Source organism: Emys orbicularis, chromosome 3 (genome assembly GCF_028017835.1).
Source record: "Emys orbicularis isolate rEmyOrb1 chromosome 3, rEmyOrb1.hap1, whole genome shotgun sequence".
Classification (NCBI taxonomy): Eukaryota; Metazoa; Chordata; order Testudines; family Emydidae; genus Emys; species Emys orbicularis.
The window spans coordinates 212,264,043-212,289,648 of record NC_088685.1 but is presented as its reverse complement, the minus strand read 5'-3'; the positions used below and the strand labels follow the sequence as shown (position 1 = coordinate 212,289,648).

General features: G+C 42.2%; 1 protein-coding gene across 1 annotated transcript in view; it reads right to left on the bottom strand.

Moving 5' to 3' along the window:
• Window positions 1-5,423: 5,423 nt before the first annotated feature.
• KIZ (kizuna centrosomal protein) overlaps window positions 5,424-25,606 on the bottom strand; it is a 93,524-nt gene continuing 73,341 nt past the window's right edge. The window contains exons 12-14 of the mRNA XM_065401784.1: window positions 19,639-19,738; window positions 10,434-10,474; window positions 5,424-5,527 (exon numbers count right to left, since the gene is read on the bottom strand). Of these exons, the coding sequence (XP_065257856.1) occupies window positions 5,424-5,527; window positions 10,434-10,474; window positions 19,639-19,738 (245 nt within the window). The remainder of the gene's footprint in view (window positions 5,528-10,433; window positions 10,475-19,638; window positions 19,739-25,606) is intronic.

The following is a 25,606-nucleotide window of genomic DNA, read 5'->3' as shown; positions in this document are numbered from 1 at the left end:
ACGCATTCTGCTGTGCTCTGTCAGCGTGGGAGGACATTTGGAGCTCCGAGAACATATCATCCCGAGTCTGCCGTTTTCTCCTTCTAATCTTCACTAGCCTCTGTGAAGGAGAAACATTTGCAGCTGGTGGAGGAGAAGGGAGAGGTAGTTAAAAAAGACACATTTTAGAGAACAATGGGTACACTCTTTCACGTTAAATTTTGCTGTTCACATTACACAGCACATGTGCTTTCGTTACAAGGTCGCATTTTTCCTCTTATATTGAGGGCCTGCCGGTTTGGTGTGAGAGATCACTCACGCAGTGCCAGGCAACAGATTTCAGCTTGCAGGCAGCCATGGTAAGCCACAGTCTTTTGGCTTTTTTAACCTTCTTAACATGTGGGAATGGTTTCAAACAGTAGCGCCCTCATTTCCCATACCAAACACCCGTTGGGTTGGCCATTTAAAATGGGTTTGCAATGTAAAAAGAGGGGCTGCGGTTTCCGGGTTAACATGCAGCACAAACCCAACTACCCCCCCCCTCACACACACACCCAATTCTCTGGGATGATCACTTCACCCCTCCCCCTACCGCGTGGCTAACAGCGGGGAACATTTCTGTTCAGCCGAGCAGGAACGGGCACCTCTGAATGTCCCCTTAATAAAATCACCCCATTTCAACCAGGTGACCGTGAATGATATCACTCTCCTGAGGATAACAAAGAGAGATAAGGAATGGATGTTGTCTGCATGCCAGCAAACACCAGGACCATACGCTGCCATGCTTTGTTATGCAATGATTCCAGACTACGTGCTACTGGCCTGGCGTGGTAAAGTGTCCTACCATGGCGGACGGGATAAGGCAGCCCTCCCCAGAAACCTTTTGCAAAGGTTTTGGGAGCACATGAAGGAGAGCTTTCTGGAGATGTCCCTGGAGGATTTCCACTCCATCCCCATACACGTTAACAGACTTTTCCAGTAGCTGTACTGGCTGCAATTGCCAGGGCAAATTAATCATTAATCATTAAACACGCTTGCTTTTAAACCATGTGTAATATTTACAAAGGTACACTCACCAGAGGTCCCTTGTGTGCCCTCAGGATCTGGGAGCACGCCTTGGGTGAGTTCGGGGGTTACTGGTTCCAGGTCTAGGGTGATAAACATATCCTGGCTGTTGGGGAAACCGGTTTCTCCGCTTCCGTGCTGTGAGCTATCTTCCTCGTACCCCAAACCCGCTTCCCTGTTGCGTGATTCTCCATTGATGGAGTCAAAGCACACGGTTGGGGTAGTGGTGGCTGCACCCCCTAGCATGGCATGCAGCTCCGCGTAGAAGCGGCATGTTTGCGGCTCTGCCCCGGATTTTCCGTTTGCCTCTCTGGCTTTGTGGTAGGCTTGCCTTAGCTCCTTAATTTTCATGTGGCACTGCTGTGCGTCCCTGTTATGGCCTCTGTCCTTCATGGCCTTTGAGACTTTTTCTAATATTTTGCCATTTCATTTACTGCTACCAAGTTCAGCTAGCACTGATTCATCTCCCCATATGGCGAGCAGATCCCGTACCTCCCGTTCTGTCCATGCTGGAGCTCTTTTGCGATCCTGGGACTCCATCATGGTTACCTGTGCTGATGAGCTCTGCGTGGTCACCTGTGCTCTCCACGCTGGGCAAACAGGAAATGAAATTCAAAAGTTTGCGGGGCTTTTCCTGTCTACCTGGTCAGTGCATCTGAGTTGAGTGCTGTCCAGAGCGGTCACAATGAAGCACTGTGGGATAGCTCCCGGAGGCCAATAACGTCGAATTCCGTCCACACTACCCCAAATCCGACCCGCAAAGGCCGATTTTAGCGCTAATCCCCTTGTCGGAGGTGGAGTAAAGAAACCGATTTAAAGGGCCCTTTAAGTCGAAAAAAAGGGCTTCGTCATGTGGACGTGTCCAGGCTTAATTCGATTTAACGCTGCTAAATTCGACCTAAACTCGTAGTGTAGACCAGGCCTGAGAGTCAGGATGTCTGGGGGGTTTGGACCAGATCTGGAAAAGTGATGAGCATCTGCAGTTCCCATAGACTTAAAGGGGGCTTGCAGGTGCTCAACACATCGCACGTTCACATGTCAAAAAGGATGCTGACAAATTAGAAAGAGCTCCGAAAAGAGCTCCAAGAATGATTCGAGGTCTGGAAAAACCTGCCTCATAGTGAGCCACTAAAGCAGAATGTATCAAAGAGAAAGATAAGAGATGACTTGATCAGGGGTCTCCAGCGGGGACGTACAATCCTGGCCCACAATAATACATAAACCAGCCAATCATACAATGGAGCCCCCAAATACTTAAACTTAATTAAATAAGGTCTTTCAAGGATATTGCAGGAAATGGCCATCTCCATCACAGGAGTGTACTAACCCCTTTAGGGGCCACTGGGCCAGCCTGCGGTATAAACAAGGAGACAGGGCTGGGCTATAGAAACAGGAAGAGGACGATGAGCAAGACAGAGGGGAGTGGAAGCCACACAGGGTGCAGTGGGTGGTGGCTTCTCTCAAGCTCTAGGAGACCAGCCTAATCAGACTCAGACCTGGTGTTATAGCCTTTAAATTGGGAGCTCTGGCCCAGGGTCCAGAGGGAGGAGCTTATGAACGGCCTGTGCTAATTCCTTCTGTCCTGAAGCTGCCTTAAAACGGGAACATGGTCTTTTATTAGTGTGGGTTAGTGTCCTTGTCCTGGGCTGTTAAAGCAAACCTACCTCCTCCCAGTCAAGGGAAATTAAGGTGGGCCCCACCCACCGAGCTACCGTGGGTCACAAGGGAAACTGCCCTCAACTTTACACCCAGTGGTGCTGGAACAATTTGTATAGTGGGGAGAAACCACCTCAAACCAGGGGGTGCTGCTGCACCCCCAGCACCCATGTCGCCACCAAGCAGGGCATCACCATCGACGTTCTCTCTCGTTTGCTAATATTTTCCCCTTGGCTCACAAATGAAAGGTTCCCGTGACTACCCCCTCCCGCTCCAGATTGCTCAGCAGCGGCTCCCCCTGGCAGCAGCACTGGGTGTCCCTGCAGCCCAGGGAGAGAGGAAGCAGCAGGTCGGCTGGCTGCCGGTTGAGCTCCTCCTCCCCTCACCCCTAACAGCTGCTGCTTCTCCTTCCCTGCTGCTGGAGTCCCAGGCGTTGCCTCCGCCGCCACCCCCTAACTCACCTCAGCAGGCGTCTGCAAAGCAGGCAGCAGTGCTGGGACTCCAGCAGCAGGGAAGGAGAAGCAGCAGCTGTAGGGGTGAGGGGAGGAGGAACTCAGCGGGCAGCCAGCCACCCTGCTGCTTTCTCCCTCCCTGGGCTGCAGGGGCACACAGAGATTTGGGGTGGGAGGAAGCGTGCCCCTGCTTGTGCACGCCCCTGGGACCCAGGGGGCCTTGCAAACACTGCCAAGATTCCCGTTTTTGCACCTGATAGAAACTAGCAAAGTAGTATCCACTCCAAACACAGCTATCCACCCCGGTATCCTAGTCAGGGTTCAGGCCTGGGCAGGGAAGGATAGTGTTGATAGTCTAGTGGTCAGCCCATGAGGCTGGGACTTGGGACGTCCACATTCAATTCCTTGCTCTCCACCACAAACTACCTGTGTGGGGAAGACGTTCAGGGCTTGTCTACATGGCACTTTAACATGCACCAGGAAACTGAGTGTGCACCAACAGCGGCCACACTGGCCAGTTGGTGCACAAGTCGGTCCGTCTGTCTGTGCTTTGGTAGTACCCATCCGTAAAATGGGATAACAGCACTGCCGCACCTCACAGCAGCATTGTAAGGATAAAAAGAGATTCAGAGGCGCTCGGATTGTGTGGGTATAAGGGCCACAGAGGTTCCTGAAATGGGTGATCTCTCTCTGTTCATAGCCAAGGGGAGAACACCCATACTGATCCTCCTGGATCTGTCTGTGGCATACTATACCATTGACTATTGTCTCACCTCAGGGACATAGCAGAGGTTGAAAGGAAAGCTCTGAAACGGCTGCCAGTTCTTCAGCTCCAGAGCACTCACATGTGGAGTCTCACAAGGATCAAATCCTCCCCCCACATCCTTTTTTAACATATACACAAAGCAACTGGGGAAATGATGAGAGGCCAAGGTCTGAGACAGCAGTGATGGGCAGACCACGCCCAGCTCTCCATCTTTGATGGAAATCGCCCCATCTTCCAACTCTCTCTCAGGCAGAGATCAGCTTTTGGAAGAAAGGCAGCTGCTGCAGCTGAACTTGGCCAGGAGCAGGGTATCAGGATCTGCTCCAAGGGCTGATTAGCTTTTCCACTCAGCACACTGCCTCACATCTCCAGGACACTCGGGGTTTCAGGGAGCTCTGCCGCCAGCCTCCTCACTACAGACTCTTTTCACACAAGGGGAGGTAGGTGATGACAGCCCCCATCCACCTGCACTAACCATAGGGTCCCATTCTCCACCATTGGGTGATTTTACTGCTGTATTGAACATGTTTCTTACCGAGATCATATGTTCCCTCTTACCTCACCATGCTGCCCCCAGTCTTCAAACCAATCTTTATCTTCACCCTTCCCTCCCCCTCCTCTTTCCTGTACCTGTCCCAGCCCACCACTCTACCCTTCCACTCCACCCTCTCTCTTTCCTACGTATTTATTCTCTGCCACTTCCTTTCCGCTCCCCTCCATCTAACCTCTCCAGCAACCTCTACTTGCCTTTTAAAAAAAGTCACTTATAAACAGGTTTTAAAAATCCACAACCAGTACAGAATCTGTTCCATTTTGTAATTAGTGTGAGTAACCTCACATTCGTTTTTATTTTACCGGGCCCATTGTCCTCCCACCCTCCTAGTGTGTGTCAAACTCTCGTGAATATTGTTTTTAACAAGGGGCTCATCTCTTACTATATGTATTTGCATGTGCCGAGCACCGAGGGCCAGCAGGGAGATCATGGATGCGGGCTGGGAGAGGTGCTGACAGTGGACTGGCTCTGACCCATAGAGGAAGAGATGTGACATAATATGGACTGATCCAACTCCCAACCCCCACAAAAATGTTACCTCAAAAAAGGTCCAAAACATCTGGAATAATAATAACCAATAGGGACTAGAACTGAGTCTGACGCTAATAGCACATGGACAGTTAAGGAGATACCATCACTTTCCTTCTATCCGTGGGGAATAGCCAACCACTAACACACACATTCTCATCAGCTGATTTTTGTTTAAAAAGTATGGACAATTTTAAAGAAATCTGTCTGAATTCAAAATATTTCTTAAAATATATGTTTAATAAAAACACACGTATGCAAGCAAAGAGAGCCATTGAACATTATTTGTTCAACATTTATATGGCCAAACAAACAAGATATTAGATACATTACAGAAATATGGACCCAAACACACAGAATAAAACTGCAGTTTCTGCAAGAGAATACAGCTTACATTTTCCCGCGTAAGCACGTGTTAAATACGTCAGTCATAGAAGTCATCAAATTCATCTGCATATGTATCATGGGTTTGTGGACGCAAAGCAGCTTCAATTTCTGAGTTGCTGTCATCAGACTCACCCCAGAAAGCTAGGAGAAAAAAAATCAAAGCAATTATATATACACACACATATATACATATACATACCCACACACTGTAGAGAGCTTTCATGCATCAGATTAGAATTAGGACAGACAACAGCTTTTCGGAAACACTATGTAACTCATAAGAACGTAAGAGCTTTCATACTGGATCAGACTATAGTCCATCTAGCCCAGTATCCAGTCTGTGACATTGGCCTGTACCAGCGCATGAGGGAGAGTGCACAGAACAGGGTAATTTTGGAGTGATCCACTCCCAGATTCTAGTCGTCTGAGGTCTAGGGTCACCCCGAGCAGGGGATTATCCCTGGCCATCTTGGCTAATAGCCACTGATGGACTTATCCTCCATGAACTTATCTAATTCTTGTTTGAACTCTGTTATACTTTTGGCACCACAACATCCCATGGCAATAAGTTCCACAGTCAGTTGTGTGTTGTGTGACCAAGTCCTTCCTCTTGTTTGTATTAAACCTGCTGCCTATTAATCTCATTGGCTGACTCCTGGTTTTTGTATTGTGGGAAAGGATAAATAACACTTTCCTATTCACTTTCTCCACACCATTCATGATTTTATCTTGACCTCTATCGTATCCCCCCCTTAGCTGTCTCTTTTCTAAGTTGACCAGCCCTAATCATTTTAGTCTCTCCTCATATGGAAGCTGTTTCAGTCTCTTGATCATCTTTGTTATCCTTCTCAGAACCTTTTCCAGTTCCACTGTATCCTTTTTGAGATGGGGCAACCAGAACTGCACGCAGTAGTCAAGATTTGGGCGTACCATGGATTTATATAGTGTCATGATGATATTTTCTGTCATATTTTCTATCCCTTTCCTAACATACCATCAGACTTTTTGACCACTGCTGGGTATTGAGCGGAAGTTTTCAGAGAACTATCCACGGTGACTCCAAGATCTCCTTCTTGGGTGGTAACAGCTAATTGAGAACCCATCACTGTATTAGGCTCATTGTATAGGTATAGTTGGTATTATTATACTCTTAGGTATGAATTTCCAACACACTGTGTAGCTTACAAGGCTTGTTATTTGTTAATTGGATTGTTGTGCACAAATACTGCACGCTGATTTAGAAAGTCCCACTTCATTGTTTCTCAAGGTAGTTTGATAAAACATTTCCACTCAAAGCAATTTACTTGACATCTGTTGTCTGACTGAATAGGAGCGATGTCTGTTATACTCCACTTTCTCTATCTACTCGACCCTGAAGTGAAGTCACAATCACAATGACATCACAGAGCTGGCACGGAAATGGCAGTGATGTCACAAATAAAGTATCACAACTTTCCCACAGGATCAAATAGGAATGTACCGGAGAAACAATTTAAACACAGATGATTTGGGGAATTAGCAAGCGTAGCGAGAAATGTATGCAAAATAATAGCGAGAGGAGCATTTTAATTCTGAAGCGTCCCCTGGCATGAAATTCACTCATTTCAGAGAGAAGGAGAAAAGTATGAGCATTACTGCAAGTTTAAAAATGGGGGGGGGGGGGGAGAGAAATACAGTGCACTTGAAGGAGAAACGCTGACAAAGATTTGGTTCAAGCTGGTGACTTGTCAACTCTTTGTTTAATAATTTTAACTCATTATCTTTCACAATAACGAATGCCATGTAATAACCTCTTCCCCCTAACATTTGCATGTTATAGGAGGGTTGCTCATGAATGCAGGGCTGGCTGCTGCTGTGAATATTTTTAATAGGAAAAGAGCATTGAAGCATTTGGTTTTTAAAACGATACACAGGAAAGTGACATGGACTTTACAAAAAGCTAGGAGGAGACGATGGGGCAAATTCTGACCCGACTGACTTTGGCAATGTCTTAATATAGGGTTAAAAGTTCCTCTCTGCTGCTGCAAGCATAGGGGATGGCCTACAGCAGCAGAACCCAGCTGGGGGGTGGGGGGGGGGGGAGAAGCATAGAAATGAGGCTGCTACCTCCAGGGCACGCTGCTCCTCCTCTTCCCAGTTGCATGGACGCCCCTCTGCAGGAGCCCCATGGGGGTTCAGCCAGGCTCCACCAGGTTCTTCCCCCTCCAGACTTGTGGGGGAAAGTGGCAGAAGCTAGCACAGCCCGAGTGGGCAGTAACTACTGCAGCTTGACCCTCTGCCTCGTGCAATCCTCCACTCCAGATGGGCTTCTGGTGGCGGCTGCTTGCTATCAGTAGCCCGCACAGCAGCCCTACTATACTGCCCGGGGCAATGGGAGCAGGGATACGGCAGCAGTGCAGAGGAAAGTGGCCTCCGCATACTTTTATTTTAACTCATTCATTCCATTAAAAAGGCCTCAGAGCTCATAGTGCTTTGGGCAATAACTAAAAATACAAACCATCTGCCGCCCACAATTCCTGCAGGCTAGTCCCTTCCAGCGGGTGAGGGCTCCGAAGCTTCACCTCTTCAACTGGGGATGCTACAATGGGGGCAAATCACCCAGCTTCCCTAGCCTAAACGCCACAATCTGGCACTTGCGGCCTTTCCGCTCCACTGCAGGGGAGTCACCAGCCTAGCACGGGGATGGGAGCCTTCAGCACAAGAGTCGTCAACAGCATCCCCCGTTACAGCACAGATTGCCCGCTCCAAAATACAGCATCCCCCGTTACAGCACAGATTGCCCGCTCCAAAATACAGCATCCCCCGTTACAGCACAGATTGCCCGCTCCAAAATACAGCCTCTGTGGTTAGGGACTAGAGGGCCAGTAAAGGTGGACTCCAGACACAAAACACTCAGGTCCCGAAACTCCTTTCATTTCCAGCAGGGCAAATTTGGGTAACTCAACCAAAGGCAACGGAATTATGTTGGTGTAAACCAACGTCAGAGAAGAATAAGGCATTCATTGTGCAATCGGTCTATAAAAAGGAAGCTCACTTGCACATGCAAAAATGCGCCATTGCGCACATACATCTGCGCACACAGCTACGGAAATAGCTAAACACATCGCTGGCAATTCTACATCGGATTTACGTGCTCAGTTGTGAGCTGGCACGTGGAAACTGACTGTTTTATTTTGTTGCTGAAGTGTGACCCTCGAGATTGTACTGCTTAGCCTAAAGGCTGGTCCACACTAACCCCCCAGTTCGAGCTAAGATACGCAACTTCAGCTACGTGAATAACGTAGCTGAAGTCGAAGTATCTTAGTTCGAACTACAAGGTACTTACCGCGGGTCCACACGCGGCAGGCAGGCTTCCCCGTCGACTCCGCGTACTCCTCTCGCGGAGCAGGAGTACCGGTGTCGACGGCGAGCACTTCCGGGATCGATTTATTACGTCTAGACAAGATGCGATAAATCGATCCCAGAAGATCGACTGCTTACCGCCGAACCCGGAGGTAAGTATAGACGTACCCTTAGTCTGGGATCTTGCCGATCTTGAACCTGGTTCCAGGGCAGGGACTTGGGCATATTCAGTGGAGTCTTAGACTGCATCCAAAACAGCCCTACTGCCAGAAGCTGGGAGCAGTCCAGGTCTGTTCAGGGTAAAAGACAGCCCAGGACGACTAATGGCGTGTTTCATATCCACAAAACAAGGAACATTCCCCCTAGAACTGCATTTCGTCTCTGAGGTTGCACAGTCCCAGGGTCCTACAAAACTTCTATGGACCAAGAGCCATAAAGGTCCTTTTTATTTCTATAGTTTCTTAAGAGTTAATGTCTTCAGATCCCTTTTGTCAATTGCTAAGGCTCCGATTGCAAGAGGCTTATGATATGAATTAGATCAAAAGCACAACAAAAAAAGACAACAGATGGAGGTGGGTGTATTGGGGAAACATCAGTAGATGCAAGGAAAGCAGGCTAACTTTGCCTGTAAAGAACAAATCAGTTGACTAGATTAATTTGCGGTGTCTCTTGGGAGCTTACATACATTTTTTGTTTTTGGTTCATTCATGGGTGATTTTCACTCTTTACAAGGCTATGCTTGGTGGATTGTGACTGAAAGGCTCCAGAGAAAAATGGTATTACACAGAGGGCCTGGAAGGAATAGGGTGGTCGAATGGCACACACGTGGAGGGAAGACTGCTCATGGAAGAAGGCACAAATAGGACAGTGGGAGAAGAATGTAAAGGGAGCCACAAGGCAAGAGGGGAGCAAGTGGAATGTTGGTAGATATGAGAGAAGGGACATTAAGCAGGAGCAAGAAGTTGTCCAGCACTCTGAAAGGTAAGAGCCACTCGCTTAAATCTGATGCTCAAGGTGAGTGGAGTGGGCCCCTAAGTGGTGCACACCGCATAGCTGTACTCTTAGGCTGAATGTGATAGCTCCCTGTTATGCAGCAAGAGTATTGCAACTGATGAGGGACAGAGGAATTGCCATATAGATCAGATCTGTGGTCTACCTAGCCCAGTACACTGTGTCTGACAATGACCAGCACTAGATGCTTCATAGAAAGATGCAAGAAAACTCTCATTAGGCAGTTATGGGGTGATCTGCCCTTTACATTACATCTCCTCCTAATCCCTAATCGTTAGTGATTGACATACACCCTGATGCATGAGGTTTAATACTCCTTTAAAATTTGTTAGGATTAACTTTTATAACTCAGGACATTCTTGTTATCCATATAAATGTCCAGTCCTTTCTAAATCTTGTCAAGGTTTTGGCCTCAGCCACATCCTGTGGCGGAGAGTTCCACAGCTTAATTATGCATTATGTTTAAAATTATTTCTTTTTACTGGTTTTGAATTTGCCACCTTTCACTTTCACTGAATCTCTTCTGGTTCCTCTGTTATGAGATAGGGTGGACAGAAGCTCCTGATCCACTTTCTCAATATTATTGATCATTTTATATAGTTTTATCATGACCCCTCTTATCCATGGTGCAGACTCATTACTTTGGCTTGCATATACAATATAAATTATATTTAGAAAGACATTTGTTTCTCACCTTTGGATTTTATAGTGGTTATTCTCCTTTTGCTTGTGTTCCTGCAAAACAAAGTGGTATTTACATATTCAGAAGATGGTAAAACAATATTAAAAGTTTAGGAGTCAAGTTAATGCTTCTTCCCAAGTTAAGATAGTAAATTTACTAAGTTCTATAACTGCATCTCTATTTTTTGGATAAAAAACAAAAAGAAAGGGTTCGAGGCATTTTAGAACACAGGATGGTAAAGTTTAATGCACAGCAATGACATTCAGGGCTAGATCCTCAACTGAAGTAAAGCAGAATAGCTCCATTGAAATCAATGCTGATTTACCCAGCTGAGGATCTGGCCCTGAATGTTCTTGCTGCACATGAAACCTTTACACCTTTTAAAATACATGACGGGAAAGAAAGAAAAAAGACACAAACAAAAACAAATTTCCTTATTTCCCTTGTTGCCAAAACTGTTGTTAGAACTTAGCTACTGGGTTCCCATAGCATCACCCATGTTCCTATGTAAATGTGCAGCCTTTCGGCCGCCTTTGATCTACCTTGATGCATATGCAGTTGCAATTCTGTTCTGTTAAATGACTGATCTTGTGTCTAGAGCATCACAAACCCTTTTCAATCTCTCAAACAAGCTGGAATCATTTTGATCTTTTGTGTGCAGCATGTGTATTGTGTTGGTGCTGTGAAATAATCACATGGGGGCAATGATGTAGGAGAATTAACTGTTATATTAACAATCCTGTGATAAGCACTAAAAAATAAAGCTTCAGTTGATTTTCATAAGGAAGACTGAATAGGAGATATTTGTGATATGGCTGTTCAAACTGTTGAAATATAAACAAATGTCAATTTGAAACCTTCACAGCAGTTAAAACAGGACTTATTCTTAAATCAATTATGTTGAGATTTTATACACCTGTAGTATTCCATTAAAGAAAAAAGAGATCCTAAAGATAATGATTTAAAGCCAAGGGTTTAAAAGAAATATTCTAATAACTATCACAGGAAAGTCAGTGAAAGATCCTAAATGTCAAAACATTTGTACAAATAATCTCTGAATACTCACTATTTTATACGTTTCTCTGTCTAATTACAGAGGCTGACACTGCAAATTCTCACTCAAGCAAGTAATCCCACTGGTGAGTAAGGGCTCAAGAACAAGGGCTACATTTACTACGATCTACTAATGAACAACTGAAAAGATAAACTTAACTGAAGAGCAAGAGGGGAGTTTCATTACACTACAACTATAACATGTTTTACCCTTTTAAGTAAAAGAAGTATGTTGTGTTGTGTAATAGGTTATTTTATATTTCTGTTGAACTTGGGCAAAAATCCTAGAAGGTCTATAATATACTAGCTGTCCTTACTAAAAATGTCTCAGTTAAAGTTCAACCAAAATATTAAACTGAAGAGTTTACATTCATATATGTTGTATATTACAAATTAAAAAGAACTGTTTAGTTACCAGTCGATACATCTTGTTGAAGCAAATTATTTTAATTTATTAATCTTACAGCATTAATCTTACATTTTATACCATTCAAATGAAATCCATCTGAGACCCTTAGTCATAAATTTAAAAAACTCTTACACACACACACGCAAAGCAACCAGTATAACATTTTGCCCTCAAGGTGAGGTTCATTAGACATTCAGCTTTACAACCTCAGCGCCAGTTTAACAAAGCACGTATGCTGATGGCCATCCCTATTCATTTAGCAATGAACTTAAAGGATGTGCCTAACTTTAAGCACATGCTCAAGAAGGGGTCTGCACACGTTGCTGAAAAGGGGCAGCTTGCTAAATCTGGGGTTAAGGGTTTAGTCCTGCAAGGTACCAAGCACCCTCAGCTCCCATTTAGTTTAGGAGTTGACAGTCCTCCGTATAGTTCAGGAGGCACCCAACACCGTACAGATTCAGGCTCCAGAAATGGATTTCAGGAGATGCTGTTCTGGTTGCAGCATCATTTCTTCCTGGGACAGAATCAGTTGCCACCTGTTGCTGAGTGAGGTGACTTCTGTGACGGACTGTGCAAGAATCATTTCATCTTTCATGTATTTCAGCAAAGCAAAATCATCAGTTGATAGCTGCTATTTATACTCAGTCTGCTTCTTCATCTTCCATTATCAATGAGAGAGGGTTGATTCTTATTACACCAGGGTAGAGCGTTCAGGATGCCTCTCTGTGCCTGGCTTTTTTTTTGCCTGGCCCAGCCCCAAATAAATACAAGACAGAACTGATCATCTGGACCCAGATTCTTGAGTATGCCTGACGATCACACTGCACAGCTTGGTAGTGTGGATGGAAAATTGGCCTTTACTTTCTCCTAATTCTAAGCTAGCTGGGTTTCAGTGGTCCCCTTGCAGAACTTAAAGCAGCATGAAGCCAGCACTATGTTATGCTGGCTGTCAATGGCCTCAAGGGGACGATAGGGTCAGCGGCAGCTCCAAGCGCGTGCCTGGGGCGGCAAGCCGCAGGGGGCGCCCTGCCGGTCCCTGTGATGGCGGCAGTCAGGCAGCCTTCAGCGGCTTGCCTGCGGGAGGTCCGCCAGTCCCGCGGATTCAGTGGCAATTCGGCGGCGGGTACGCCGAAGCCGCAGGACCGGCGGACCTCCCGCAGACGTGCCACCGAATCCGTGGGACCGGGGACCTCCCGCAGGCATGCCGCCGAAGGCAGCCTGCCTGCCGTGCTTGGGATGCCAAAAAAGCTAGAGCCGCCCCTGGATAGGGTAGGCAGGGATGATCAGGGCTATAGGGAAGCCACAATCGCAGGACCTTGGCCCCCTTCTATGGTGGCAGAAGAGAGAGGAGTAGTGTTGGAGCACCCAAGGATCTCTCCCCACTGAGATGATTCTCCCATGGCTGATTGCACTGACATTAGGACCAGAACCCACTAGCAATATGGCACAGAGCAGCAGCAGCAAACCAGGATCTTGGCCTTGATGTGGTAGACCAGAGGATGGACAGCAAGGGACACAGCCACTGAAAAGGGCATCAGAAGAGGCTTGGTAGAATGCTGGGACAAATTTGGAACGACTTTTCTGAAAACACTGGCATGTAAAAAAGGCTGGGGTATCGTTAGCAAATGGAAATGGGAGACCAGAGGAATGGACAGTGGAAAACTACTGACTGTTCTGAATTCAGAGTTGCAAAAAGAAAATGTGACAAGCCTCATTTCCTAAACAGCCTCCTGAAATTAAATGTTAGCCAATGCAGATAAAAGATACAAAAGCTCTCTGTATTCCAGAAGGTTTATATTCTGAATCAGCAAATACAATTATGACAGTCATCATCCACACAGGAAGCATATCATCATCATCCAAAACTGCTAGGGAAGAACTGTAAGAGTCTATATAAAGGAGATAAGTTGAGACAAATTTATAGACTCATATCTCTCTACATGCTTCAATTTCTCTAAAATGCATCCCAGCATGGAACCAAAGATGTCGTCAAGGTTCTATCAAAAAGCAGTTTAAGTTCCAAATGCCAATTTCCTCATCTATTTTTCTCTAGACCAAATCTCCTATTTTGATGCCTATTTAATCTGATAAGACAAGGGCCTATATGGAAGATGCTCTGGAAACAAAAAGGAAGTGAAAAGTGCCTAAAGAAGAATATTTGTCCCCATAAAGAAAATGTCGAGAGAGGTGGTCTAGATTCCCCTTGGTACATACTAATAGAGTGAATCAAGTCAAAGAAGTTTCAGTGAAAAACAGAAAACTTTCTTTTATTTCTGAGCTGGATACATCTCTGGCAGAGAACTTGTTGAACCCTTATACTCTATGTTAAGTGAAAACAAAAAGATCTTCCATCAGAAAAACAAACAAAACTGAAAAGGACCTAGTTATAGAAACATTGATATTCCATAAAAATATGCCTGGAAGTAGATTGGCTAATCTTGTAAAAGAGCTTGAAGCCTGTGTGAATCTATCTTGCAAAAGCATTGTTGAGACACAATACCATGCGGTAGACAAACAGAATTGTTTCTTTTTCACAAGGCAGTTCTTAGTAACCCTCCGAGTGTGAGATAGCAGGTATAGAATTTCTTCCCAACAATGACTTGGGGTGAAGTTGTGGTCCTTCTCCAAAATTACTCATTTTTCAAAAATGTCTAAAAAAGCTTATCACTGATAAAATGTAAGTCTGACTACTTAATTCCAGTCTCCATACTGTGACAAAGTATCTCTATTCCTGGGTGGTCATATATATTTTTTTCTGTGAATTAGAATAAAAACTTGCTTCAACTTGGGCTATTATTTCCTCCTGAAAAATAACTCGTTCAAGATAGGTGCAGCTGATGAAGATATTTTTCTGTACTTTTAATAAGCATGAAAAAGAACAGTTGACTTACTTCAAATTGATCATTTTCTGAAGAAAAACTGGACAAATGTACTTCAGGAAGATCAATGGAAACTTAAACAGAGAGAATTATGACATCAATCTTGCTTCTATAAACTACATCCAATAGAAATTTCATTAATAATAAAACTGAGGACGTTAAAACTAAGGCTTCCAAGTGCAATCACATTTGAATTATGATATAAAGATCTATGACGAGACAACCTATGTTTAAGACCAGACTCTCTTTCTAGTTATCAAGCTGGCAGTGGATGGCAGAACATTTTACCCTCACACACTACACCTGCAAGAACTGATGCACAAAGGTTGACATTCACCCAGGGCCCATACAAGGCCTGCTGTACCGTTTAAACTCCACGGTGGGGCTGTATAAGGGGAGCATGTGATGTGGGTGCAGAGAAGGCCTCCATTTTCCGTGTATAGTAAAGGGAATCTCTCTGCCAGTCCTCAATAGGCCTGAATCATAGGGGAAGAGGGGGTGTAGGGACCATGAGCCATCAGATCTGCATTAGGGCATATCTCAAATCCTCTACACAAAAGACTCAGCGGGGCAGTGGTGGCTATTGCACACAGTGGCGACTGAAGAGCTGTGAGTTTAGGGTGTGTGGGAATTTCTTCCTTTCTACTACCACTTAGTTCCATGCACAATGCTCATGTAAGTCTAGCTTTGTGCTGGGAGGGATGAATTTTCACCCAGCGCATCCTGTTTCCTTTGCTAACAGCAAAACCACAAAATATAAAATCGAGAAAGAAAAAAGTCTCAGTAACTGTATAGAACTAGTATCAACTTGCTTTTTATAGAAGTTTCATGAAAGGTCCTGACTAGTCGACATAAGATACTAATGATATAAATAGTGAAGATTTAGAAATCATGCATTACAGTAAGTTCTGCATGTGTCATGCTTACACTACAATGTCAGAAATATAGCCCTGAAATCAATTATTTATAAAATGTTTACTTCTTTGCAAAGAGCTCGGAAGATTAAAAGCATTATAAAATTATGTTAAAATAAATCAGTAATCAAAGATCTTAGTTAGGCTTTCATTCTCTTATGTATCTCTGTGGATAAGTGTAAATATGATAAATGATCTAGGCTAAATATACTCAAGTCCTGTTACTTTCAAGGTTCTGGATCATTATTCAAATCGATGTAAACTTTCTAGAAAATATATACACTTAATAACCTCATACCTAAACTCTGTAGCATCTCCTTAGAACTTCAGACAAAACAAAGAATTTTCTTACAAATCAATTAAAAAATTGACAAGAACTTAAGAAAACTGAAATGAAGGGCCCCAAAATAGTATAAATTATTAACTTGAAAAAGCAGGATGAAATTTGGAAGCTGTTTTAATTTAGCAAAGTCTGAGTGCCCCCTGATGGTCAAACTGGCTACCTACAATAAAGTATGCTGTGGCATTTAAGCTTGCATGTTAGTTACTCCCTCATTATTAAATACTTCTTTATAAAATAATTAAGAGGATGAATTGCAATTGGCAGATTATTTACTCAGAATAAACACAAAATTAATAAAAATGCAACTTTTGCTTAAGAAATAGTTTGTACAGAATATAATGGATTACTTCCAGAATACAATTTAATCACAATTAAAAATACTTTATAGAGTGTTTATATGTTGACAAATTAAAAATCTTATTTGGTTACCTTAGTCTACAATTTATCTTTAATCTTCAGATCATTCTGAAATGTGACAAAGCAAACAAGCCTAAGAAAAATAAACTGCCCGCATCAAAATACAGAATTATCCAGAATGCTAGTGACCTCCACTGGCTGATTCTGTTGCTACAGGACTATAAAATGCCACACACATCGTGTTCTGCCCTCTGCTTTAGAGAGATTCAGTCATGACCTTTTCTCCCAAGTAATTATATTACTTAACACATTCTTTTCTTTTGGCAAAATATTATACTCTTCAAACTAAAGTTACATCTCAGGGAGTTTAAACATTCTTGGTAGAGTAAATGAATCCAGGAAAAATAGTTTTATAGCTAAGGGAAAACACGACAATATTTGTGGGAGAAGAGGAAGCTACGGCATGCACCTCTGAACAAAAGGGAACAAGTGGTCTTTACTCAGAGAGCAGCTTCCTATTAAGACTCACTCCTTCGTACATTATGCCTTTCATCCCCACTCAACCACAAAATGATTTTGCTGTAGGAAATACAATAGCAGAAAAAGATTTACATTGAAAGAATCTTTAATAATAAACTGTTGCAGATCTGCCTACTTCCCCATGATTTATAATACAATAAATATCGGATTCTATTAAGTCTCATGCACTGAAGACATTGCACTGAAAAACTGAATATGAAAGAACTCGATTCTTCCCATCTCCAGTACCATAATAGTGAAATGAGCATGTATAAATGTGCTAAGAGTATCTCTTTGCATCTTTTATAGCTTGTGTGTATTAATCTGTAAAGCTTATTAAGAAAGTCATTGCTATGCAAAGCAGCACCCAATCTCTTTCTCTTGCTTTTCAACAGAGTGCAGTGTTTAGCCAATAGGACTGGTCCTCTGCCCCTCATTCCGCATTCATAACATGCAACATTTGCACAATGTATCTCTCAAAGGCTGCTGAATAGAAAGCCTTAATACTCATGTAAACAACTGCAAACCAATTACTTAATGAATCAGGCCCACACATAATGAGGTGCCAGACAAAGAGCTATAAATGCATTTTTGCGCCCAAGCCTCTGCTTTAAAGTAAAATCCCTCAGCTGTAGTTTGGGCTTAACTGGCACATCATAATTATTGTCTCTAGGACATCAGAGGAAGCCATTTTTTTTTTATTTAGGTCCAGCAGGGTCTTTTTCGAGGTCACTCATCAGCTCAGTGACAAGATAGAGCAAAGAAGAATTTTTTAAAAAGTACCACAGCAGTACTACACTGTTATGTTTATTCTCAAGTACTGGTTTCGAGACCACTTGTAAAAGCAATAAAGCACAAGAAGTGACTGCAATAAGTGGAATCCTTAAATGTAAGCCTCTAAGAAATTTCACTGCATCCCGACCACAAATAAGCAACCACCTGAGCTCTCTATTTCCCATTCTTTCATACTTCTTTGGCTACTTTGCGCTTCCAAATATCTTTGTAAGACAGATGTCAAGTGTCCAGCAGCAAGTGTTACTAATAGACTTTATCTTGAAAAGGCACTATTATTTGTAAGTTATTCAGGAAAATAACTTTGATACTACTTTAAAAAAAACCTTTAAAAAGATCTTAATCCAGGATTTAGTTCTAAATGTTTACTTCTAAGAGACCAAAGGCATGAAATTATAAGGCAAAGTAAATGGTTTCCAAAATCTGCCTAGTGTGCATATGAATTTGAAAAGGTAAAATTAAGACTAAAGAATTGTACATGAATAGCATTTAAATAAATGTTGAAAGTTGCCAACATACATTATAAACCAGCACTGTAACATGCTAAACAAAGTAAAATTAATGCTTGAAAATATTTTTGCATAGTTCATTAAATTGTACATATTTTCTTAAAAGACCTAAGACCTGCTTTTTTATAATCACATTAAGGGCCTGATCCTTCTCTCACTGAAGTCAATGGGAGCAGAGGCTAACCAAAAATGTATAAACACGGGGCTTTAAAAAAAATTATATAAACGAACTCATTGGCACTTCATAATATTAGGTTTTATTTGCTTAGAGTATCAGCTTCCCAAATAGAAATTAGGTTACAATAAAGGAAAGTTTAATCATCTTAAAATGGAAAGTTTTATTTTAAACAAAAGCAAAAACTTACTTTGTCAATATTTTACACAAGTCTTAATCATTTCACATTAATTAACTTTATTGCATTGGAATAAGAGAAACTCTTGTGATTTTTTAAATGAAATATAAATCAGCACAAAATAAGAAATTCAGTTTTCTTCTAAAATTATCTTGGAACTGTTTCCTATGACAATTAATGTCACCAATAAAATCATTATGAATATTACAAAGTACAAAAGGATGTAAACATGCTGTAAATTTAGATGGGATTAAATAATTCATCAAAATGTTTAAAAGTATTTTATCGGCTGTCATAAATGGCAGTTTTCTGACAAGGAACCATATACTAACAGAACCCACTTACAGTGATGTTTTAATAAGCATCCAGATAACAATCTAAAGCCAAGCTAAAATTTCAGGAGATAGTTGTATTATATTCCATTTTCTACTGTTTCTTGACCACTAATTTGACTGCCACTGTTTGATTAGTATTTCATGCTGATGACAAATTCAAGGAACATCTAACATCACACTGCTCAAAGAATCAAAAGGAACTGCTGCAGTTTTACTAATCTAAAAAGATAAATTGCACCTTTAAGAAAAAGGCAAGGTCATTAATTAAACATACTCAATTTGAAAGTAAAAGAAAAGAAAGTAACAAATACTCTAGCATCAAATACTTTAAAAAAAATACGTATTGAGCTACAGTTAGTTTACTTCTCAGCTACATCTATAAGAAGAAACATGCCACTTTATTTCTTCAAGACTTTATGTTTTATGTCTGCCCTTTTCCTGACAACTTCTATTGTCTGGTCTCTAAGTAGCCCTACTGAGAGCAGCTGTACACGCTAATTTGTGGTTCACTGAGATGTCAATTGAGTCTTAAAATGAGAAAACAACAGCTGCAAAACAATACCTGACTTTGGTGCAAATATTTTCTAAGGTGTACTAAAGTTTAGGTTGTTATACTGAATAAACACAAATACGAACCTTAACCCTTGTACAAGTCACAAACAAAATAATATATATTCAGAGTTTTATTCATTTTCTACTGGCACTTCTTACTCTGCTAAAGCCATTCAGAAATGAAAAGCTCTAATGACTTTACCTTGACAAAGGACTTCTTCCTTCACTAGATGAAAAACTAGCTTCAGAACTGATTTTGTTGATTTCCTTGGTCTTGAAACTATTGCTACCGATATTCAAACCTGTGGTAAGTATAAACACCAAATGTAAACATTTAGCAAACACTTAATTAAAAGGTAGTCCACACAGTAACTTTTGACTTACAGAAATCAATGGAAACAGATATTATTTAAGCAACAGAGAACAAGAAGGTGTCATGGACTCTGAAATCAATACTGCATATTATAAAATAACTGTTCACTATGTGTTTTTCTTGTGATATTTTGGAAGAAAGTACAATTGAAGAGTATCAAAGAGATACCATTTTAAGGGTCTATTTTAAAAATGTACAGTGACACAGGAACAGAATGTACTAGCAAAATGTGTCCCTGATATTATTTTTAATAAACAGGCCAATTCAATCTCCATTGCTTGGACCAGGGCACTCCCATGAGGTAAGTTTACTTTATTTGTTAAACAAAATAAAAACATCCTCATCCCTGACCCACAAAGCTCAGCCCCTTTAGCACATGGGACTCTCTTTAAAACCTGCCCATGCCATTCGTTTATCAGTCCTAGCCTCTGTAAATCTGCGAAACAAGGAATTGACTCATACTTTAGTTCTGTTCCATTTGTTTTTACACTTGAGGTTTTATTTTCATGACTTGGCAGAACTGACAACAGTACAACACACAAGCTCCTTCGGCCAGGCAGAAAGTTATCTGTAGAAATAACTGCACACGATTAGTGCATTTTTGCACGTTTTAACTAATTTTAGAAAAATAGCCTTTGGGGTACTGAGATTCTGTTCCAATAGCTGTATTGCATCATGTGTCAACTTAAGCAAAATCTCACTGTTATGTATATTTTCTCTCAATTGTTTTCTTTTCCCTTTTCCTGAAGTCTTGTTTACTTAGGCCACTGGGTAGTGAGTACATTTCTATTTGCCTTCCTCTTCCATTTGGATTATTTTCAGAGGCCTACAATTCTCTCTTTGGTGTGCTGTCATTCCTGCTCCCTCTCCACTTCTATAAAATACTTAATGTTGTGACTTAAATAGACAATAAACTATGTATTTTAAGGTTCTTTTAATGGTTTGCTTTTTTCTACATGCCTCACTTCCCCTCTGTGCTTCAATGAGTACAAATTGTATACCAATTTAGTTCCAACTCATGAATCTAATCAGGCCTTTTCTTAAACATTTCTGAACTACAGGGCTTGATTCTCAAATTACAGAACACTCACTTTAAGGCTTCTTTATATTATAAAGTGGATTTAGTGTAAATGAGATTTAAGCCCTAAACATTATTTAGGTGAGATACAACTGAAAACCAAAATATGAACAACTGTAACTCTTACCAACTTAATTCTATCCCCAAAAGAATAACATATAATTTCTAAGGCTCTGACAGTTTCCCCCCTTACAGCTGGATGTGCATTTCATAATCAGACACAGTTTCTATAACCTGAATCACGCATACAAGTCTGTTAACAGATTTAAGATACACAAACCCTCCTCACAGTGTGTCACGCACTTCCAACAAAGAGGCCAAAAAAAGAATAAAAATCTTATTCACGGGGGAAGACGAGAGGAGGTAAAGTCTAGGAGTTCTAGTGGCAGCAGTATGCCACTTCACGGGGAGAAGTCTGACCACTTTCAAAAGAGCTGGTGACACGAAAAGAAACTTTGCTGTGAGGGAAACAGTGAGGAACACATGCAGAGAAGCACATGTACCCATGGGAGATCAAAAGAGGAGCTCCTGTCTAAGAGAGTGAAAGCAGCTAGAGCTGCAGGCAGTAGTACTGGAATCGAGACAGGCACACATCGAGAAAAGAGGGGCTTTTATTTTTGAAAGCTTTATAATGTTAAGTTGTTTATTTATATGTTTCTTTGAGCAGTGAAGTATTACAACAATTTTAATCCAATTTGGATGAGTTATGTCTCAATGGAATCACTTTATTTCTAAAGAGCATAGGGGGGAAAAACAGATTGAAGATTTTGGCTTTTTTTTTTTTTAATTAAAAAATATGATCTTAAGGACTTTTAGGGTCAGCAAATCTTGCATATGCAGCAAACATTGTAGGCACGCCTCGTTTATGGGAACAAATGGGGTGTATTTTCAACAGAGATCCAATAGGGAAATAAAACGTGGTGCTCTGCCCACAAAATAAGCTCCACTCTATCGAATTAAATGCCCGTGAGAGCAGGTCATGTAGATGTGCAAAATATGACTGGGCATGTCCTCTGAGCTCCTTGATAGTGGCTCCCAATCAGTATGGCATGAATAGGCCCATGGGCTCTGCTAGCCTCCTGGAGTTGGGAGGAAAATATGTGGTGGTCTCTCCCAAATGCTACCCCAACTGTGGCACCAAAATAAGACCATTCGCAGTAAATAGTGCAGATCTGTGATGCCCTTCTCTCTTTTCTTACGCGAAGAATGAAATAGTTAATGTCACTGGGCATCTGAGCGAACTTCTCACTGAGAGGACTGGGGCAGTTCACACCTCCCCGAGCTATTGTTGCATGCTCTCTGCAGACTCACATAGAGATCTTGGGTGCTGTTACACTATGTTCAGTTTTTTGAAGTTTTCTTTGCAACCATGACAGCTAGAGACTTCCTTTGGTTTTGTTTTATACATGAAACCTAAGATTCAGCAGAATAAGGCAGCAGCTTGAGAGACGTGTCATTACGCCATACTGCTATTCAGCGGCCAAATCGGAGCCCTGATTTTCAGATTTATGTGAGCACATACAGTAGGCAGAGCTGAAAATTAGAACCATGTGCATCCATGGAACATAGATTTGGGGGCAGGGGAGGGAAGACTTCTGATTGCTCAATTAACTATTCTCACCAGCAAGGCAACTGCAGCTCAGAGTGTCATTTTTCCAGACCTTTTAACTCCTATTGAAGTTATAATAAAATGTAGTCCCGGCAGTTCATCATCTAACAGCAGTAGCCAGGGATATTAATGTCAGCTTTAAACACATACTGAGCAAGCAGGATATAAATAGGTTGGATGGGTTCAAATCTTTACATTTTCCCACGAAGACCTTTACTTCTATATTAGCATCATTGTATCACCACCACAGGTCAGCGAACACTACGTATTAGGGCAAATATGCTTTTTGGACATTCTTAGAAGATTTGGTATGAGTGCTGGGGAAAGATGGAGTGCTAGACCTAGACTATCCCTCATTTCAGGCTGGAATTCTGCAAAGAAACCCCAACACCAATCCAGGTTCAAAGGAACTTTTTAAATGCCAAGGAGCAAATGGGGGAGAGGAGCAGGGGACTTTTGCGACTCTGCCATCTTCTGGTTCTCCTCCCACCTCTTTCATTGCTCCTTCAGTGTCTCGTTTGGTGGGTCCTCATCTCCTCCTTCCCTCTTTTGGTGGGAGTTCCATATGGCTCCATCCTAGGCTCCCTCCTTTAAAGCTTTTGCACCCCATCTTTGGAGGATATCAGCAACTATGGCTTCAACCACAAACTTTGCCCTGCTGACTCAAATCTACTTCTCTGCTCCAAACCTGTCTCCATCTGCTCAAACTCTTTTCAACCAGCCTTTAATATCTCATCATAATGTCTAGCCATCAACTGAAACTTTATACAGTCAAAAATGAGCCCTTGTTCTTTTCCCACCCATCTCCTCCCCTCTCTTGTCACATCAGGGTTGTCAGATGGGCTTCATCTTTGACTTGCATCTCTCTTTTTTTATCCACACATACAAGCCACATCTATTTGCTGTTCCATCTTCCTGTGCAACCTTTCAAAATTCCAGCCTCATTTTTCTGCCCACACTGTTAAAACTCAAGACCTTGAACATCTTGCATCTTGAGTACTGCCTTCTGCACTGCTCTAGCATCAACACTTGCAATCTTACCACCCTCACCAGACCCTTCAGCCATTCTTTGCATCGCTTCATTGGCTTCCTCTTCTCCACCACATCAAACACAAACTACTTGTCCTTCACCCTTAAGGCCCTTCATAGCTTAGCTCTGCCCTGCTTTTCAATTCTAATACAATATTGTGCCATCAATCCCTCTCTTGCCCTACCAATACCAGCTTTCATTGCCCATGTTTTCCTCAAGCATTTGTGTACTTTCTTGCACCCCACCCGTTACGAATGTGAGAAGTCCCTTTAAAATCTAAATCTAAATCCACTACATTATCTTTCTTCTAATCCTTCCCTAAAACTCATCTCTGCTGTGATGCCTACAAAACATTTGATGGGGGGGTGGCTAGGCAGTTGCTGACGGCTTATTATATAAACATGATCACTTTGCTCATACCTCATCTTTACCCCCACTTGGTTGTGGAATCCACCTGTCTCTTGTCATATGCCAATATTTTAGGCTGTTATGGGAAATGTCTTTTATTACAAGCGTGCAAGTGCCTAGTACAATGTGGCCTTGATCCATAGCCGACAGGGTTTATCGCAGTGCAAGTAAGTAGGAATAATTATATGCATTTGTAGTGTTTCGTCGTCGTGACAAAACATCGGTAATCAATGCAATGTAAAGGCACAAAATCTAAGATTTAGTGGCTATGTGGTCTGTTAAGAGAGCAGATCTTTAAGAACAGCCAGAAAAAGACTTAATTTTTGTGTTCCTTATAGAACTGTGGCTTAGTTCAACACTGTCCCTGGGAAAATAATCCACCGTTGGCAATCACACTTCCCCAGTAAAACAGATCATCATATCTAAGGCTACATGTGAACTACTGCTAAGCATGTAAGGGTTGCTATATTTTCCAGCATAATCATTGTCCTAATAGGTTTCTTATTCATTGTATTGTAAAACAGCTTCTGTACACTAAAGCAAGCTTTGGGATAGTATGAAACACTATATAATACCAAATTCTGTGCTATTCTCTTGGGCTAAAACTCTAATTCTAGTACACTAATGATATCTTGCTACAGAAATCCCTCAACTAAATTAAACCCGATTAAATGCAAAAAGCTGTCCTAACATAACACTAGGCTGAACAGCACTCACAAGTCAACAAAAGCAAAATTTTAAAAAGAGCACTCAACCATATGCACTACAATGGTGCCTTTAATTATGTAATGGCATGCTTTTTCTTAAACCATTAAATACAATCTTTTTTAGAGACTTAAAATGTGTGTGCATCTTAGGTAACATGCAACTACCAATTTAAAGAGCATCATTAAGCATACACACACACACGGGGCAGAGTTAAGGTTGCACATTCACTTTTGCTTCTCCTGCCTTTTCAGTGCTTAATTGTACAACTTTAATACTTAGTTACCATAGGGCCAAAGACAACTTTTCACAAAAGAAAAATCCATGAAAGGGGGAAATGGGGAGGAAAACAGAGCATCTCCACAAGGAATTCTTTCCAAATTGTTCTGTAAGGTGGGGGGGTGAAGGAGTGGGATATATGTTCTTTCCCCAACAGAATTCAAAGACTACTGTTGCTTGGGGATTCCATGGAGGCCAGGGATCACCCCTCCATAGGCTCTGTGCTTCAGCCCTGACATGGGATCCCTGGAGCCCCCAGTCTGTCAGCGCCACACCAATGAAGCCACACTACCAGGACCTCCTCAACTGATAGCTTCCCCAAGACTCCCTTTAAAGTGGGGGAGGGCTGTAGAAGGTTAGGGCTATCCTATCCTTTCTGGTGTAACAATGGAGGCCCAGCTGGGGAACAAAGTACATATCCTCAGCTGTACCTGTTCATTGCTTGCCACCTCCCCTTGTGCAGATTCCTGATCCCACACAGAGCAGGGTGGTGGGGGACACTGCTGCAGAAGTGGCTCACACCAATCCCTCTTTCCTTGTACATGGGAAATGGAGATCCCCCAGGCACACACTAGGACAACATAATTAGGACCACAGGGAAAGAATAAACTGCCATAGCTTTTCAAAACCACCCACATACCACCACCACCACCCACAATAATCCCAAACACATGTAGCCCCTCACCGC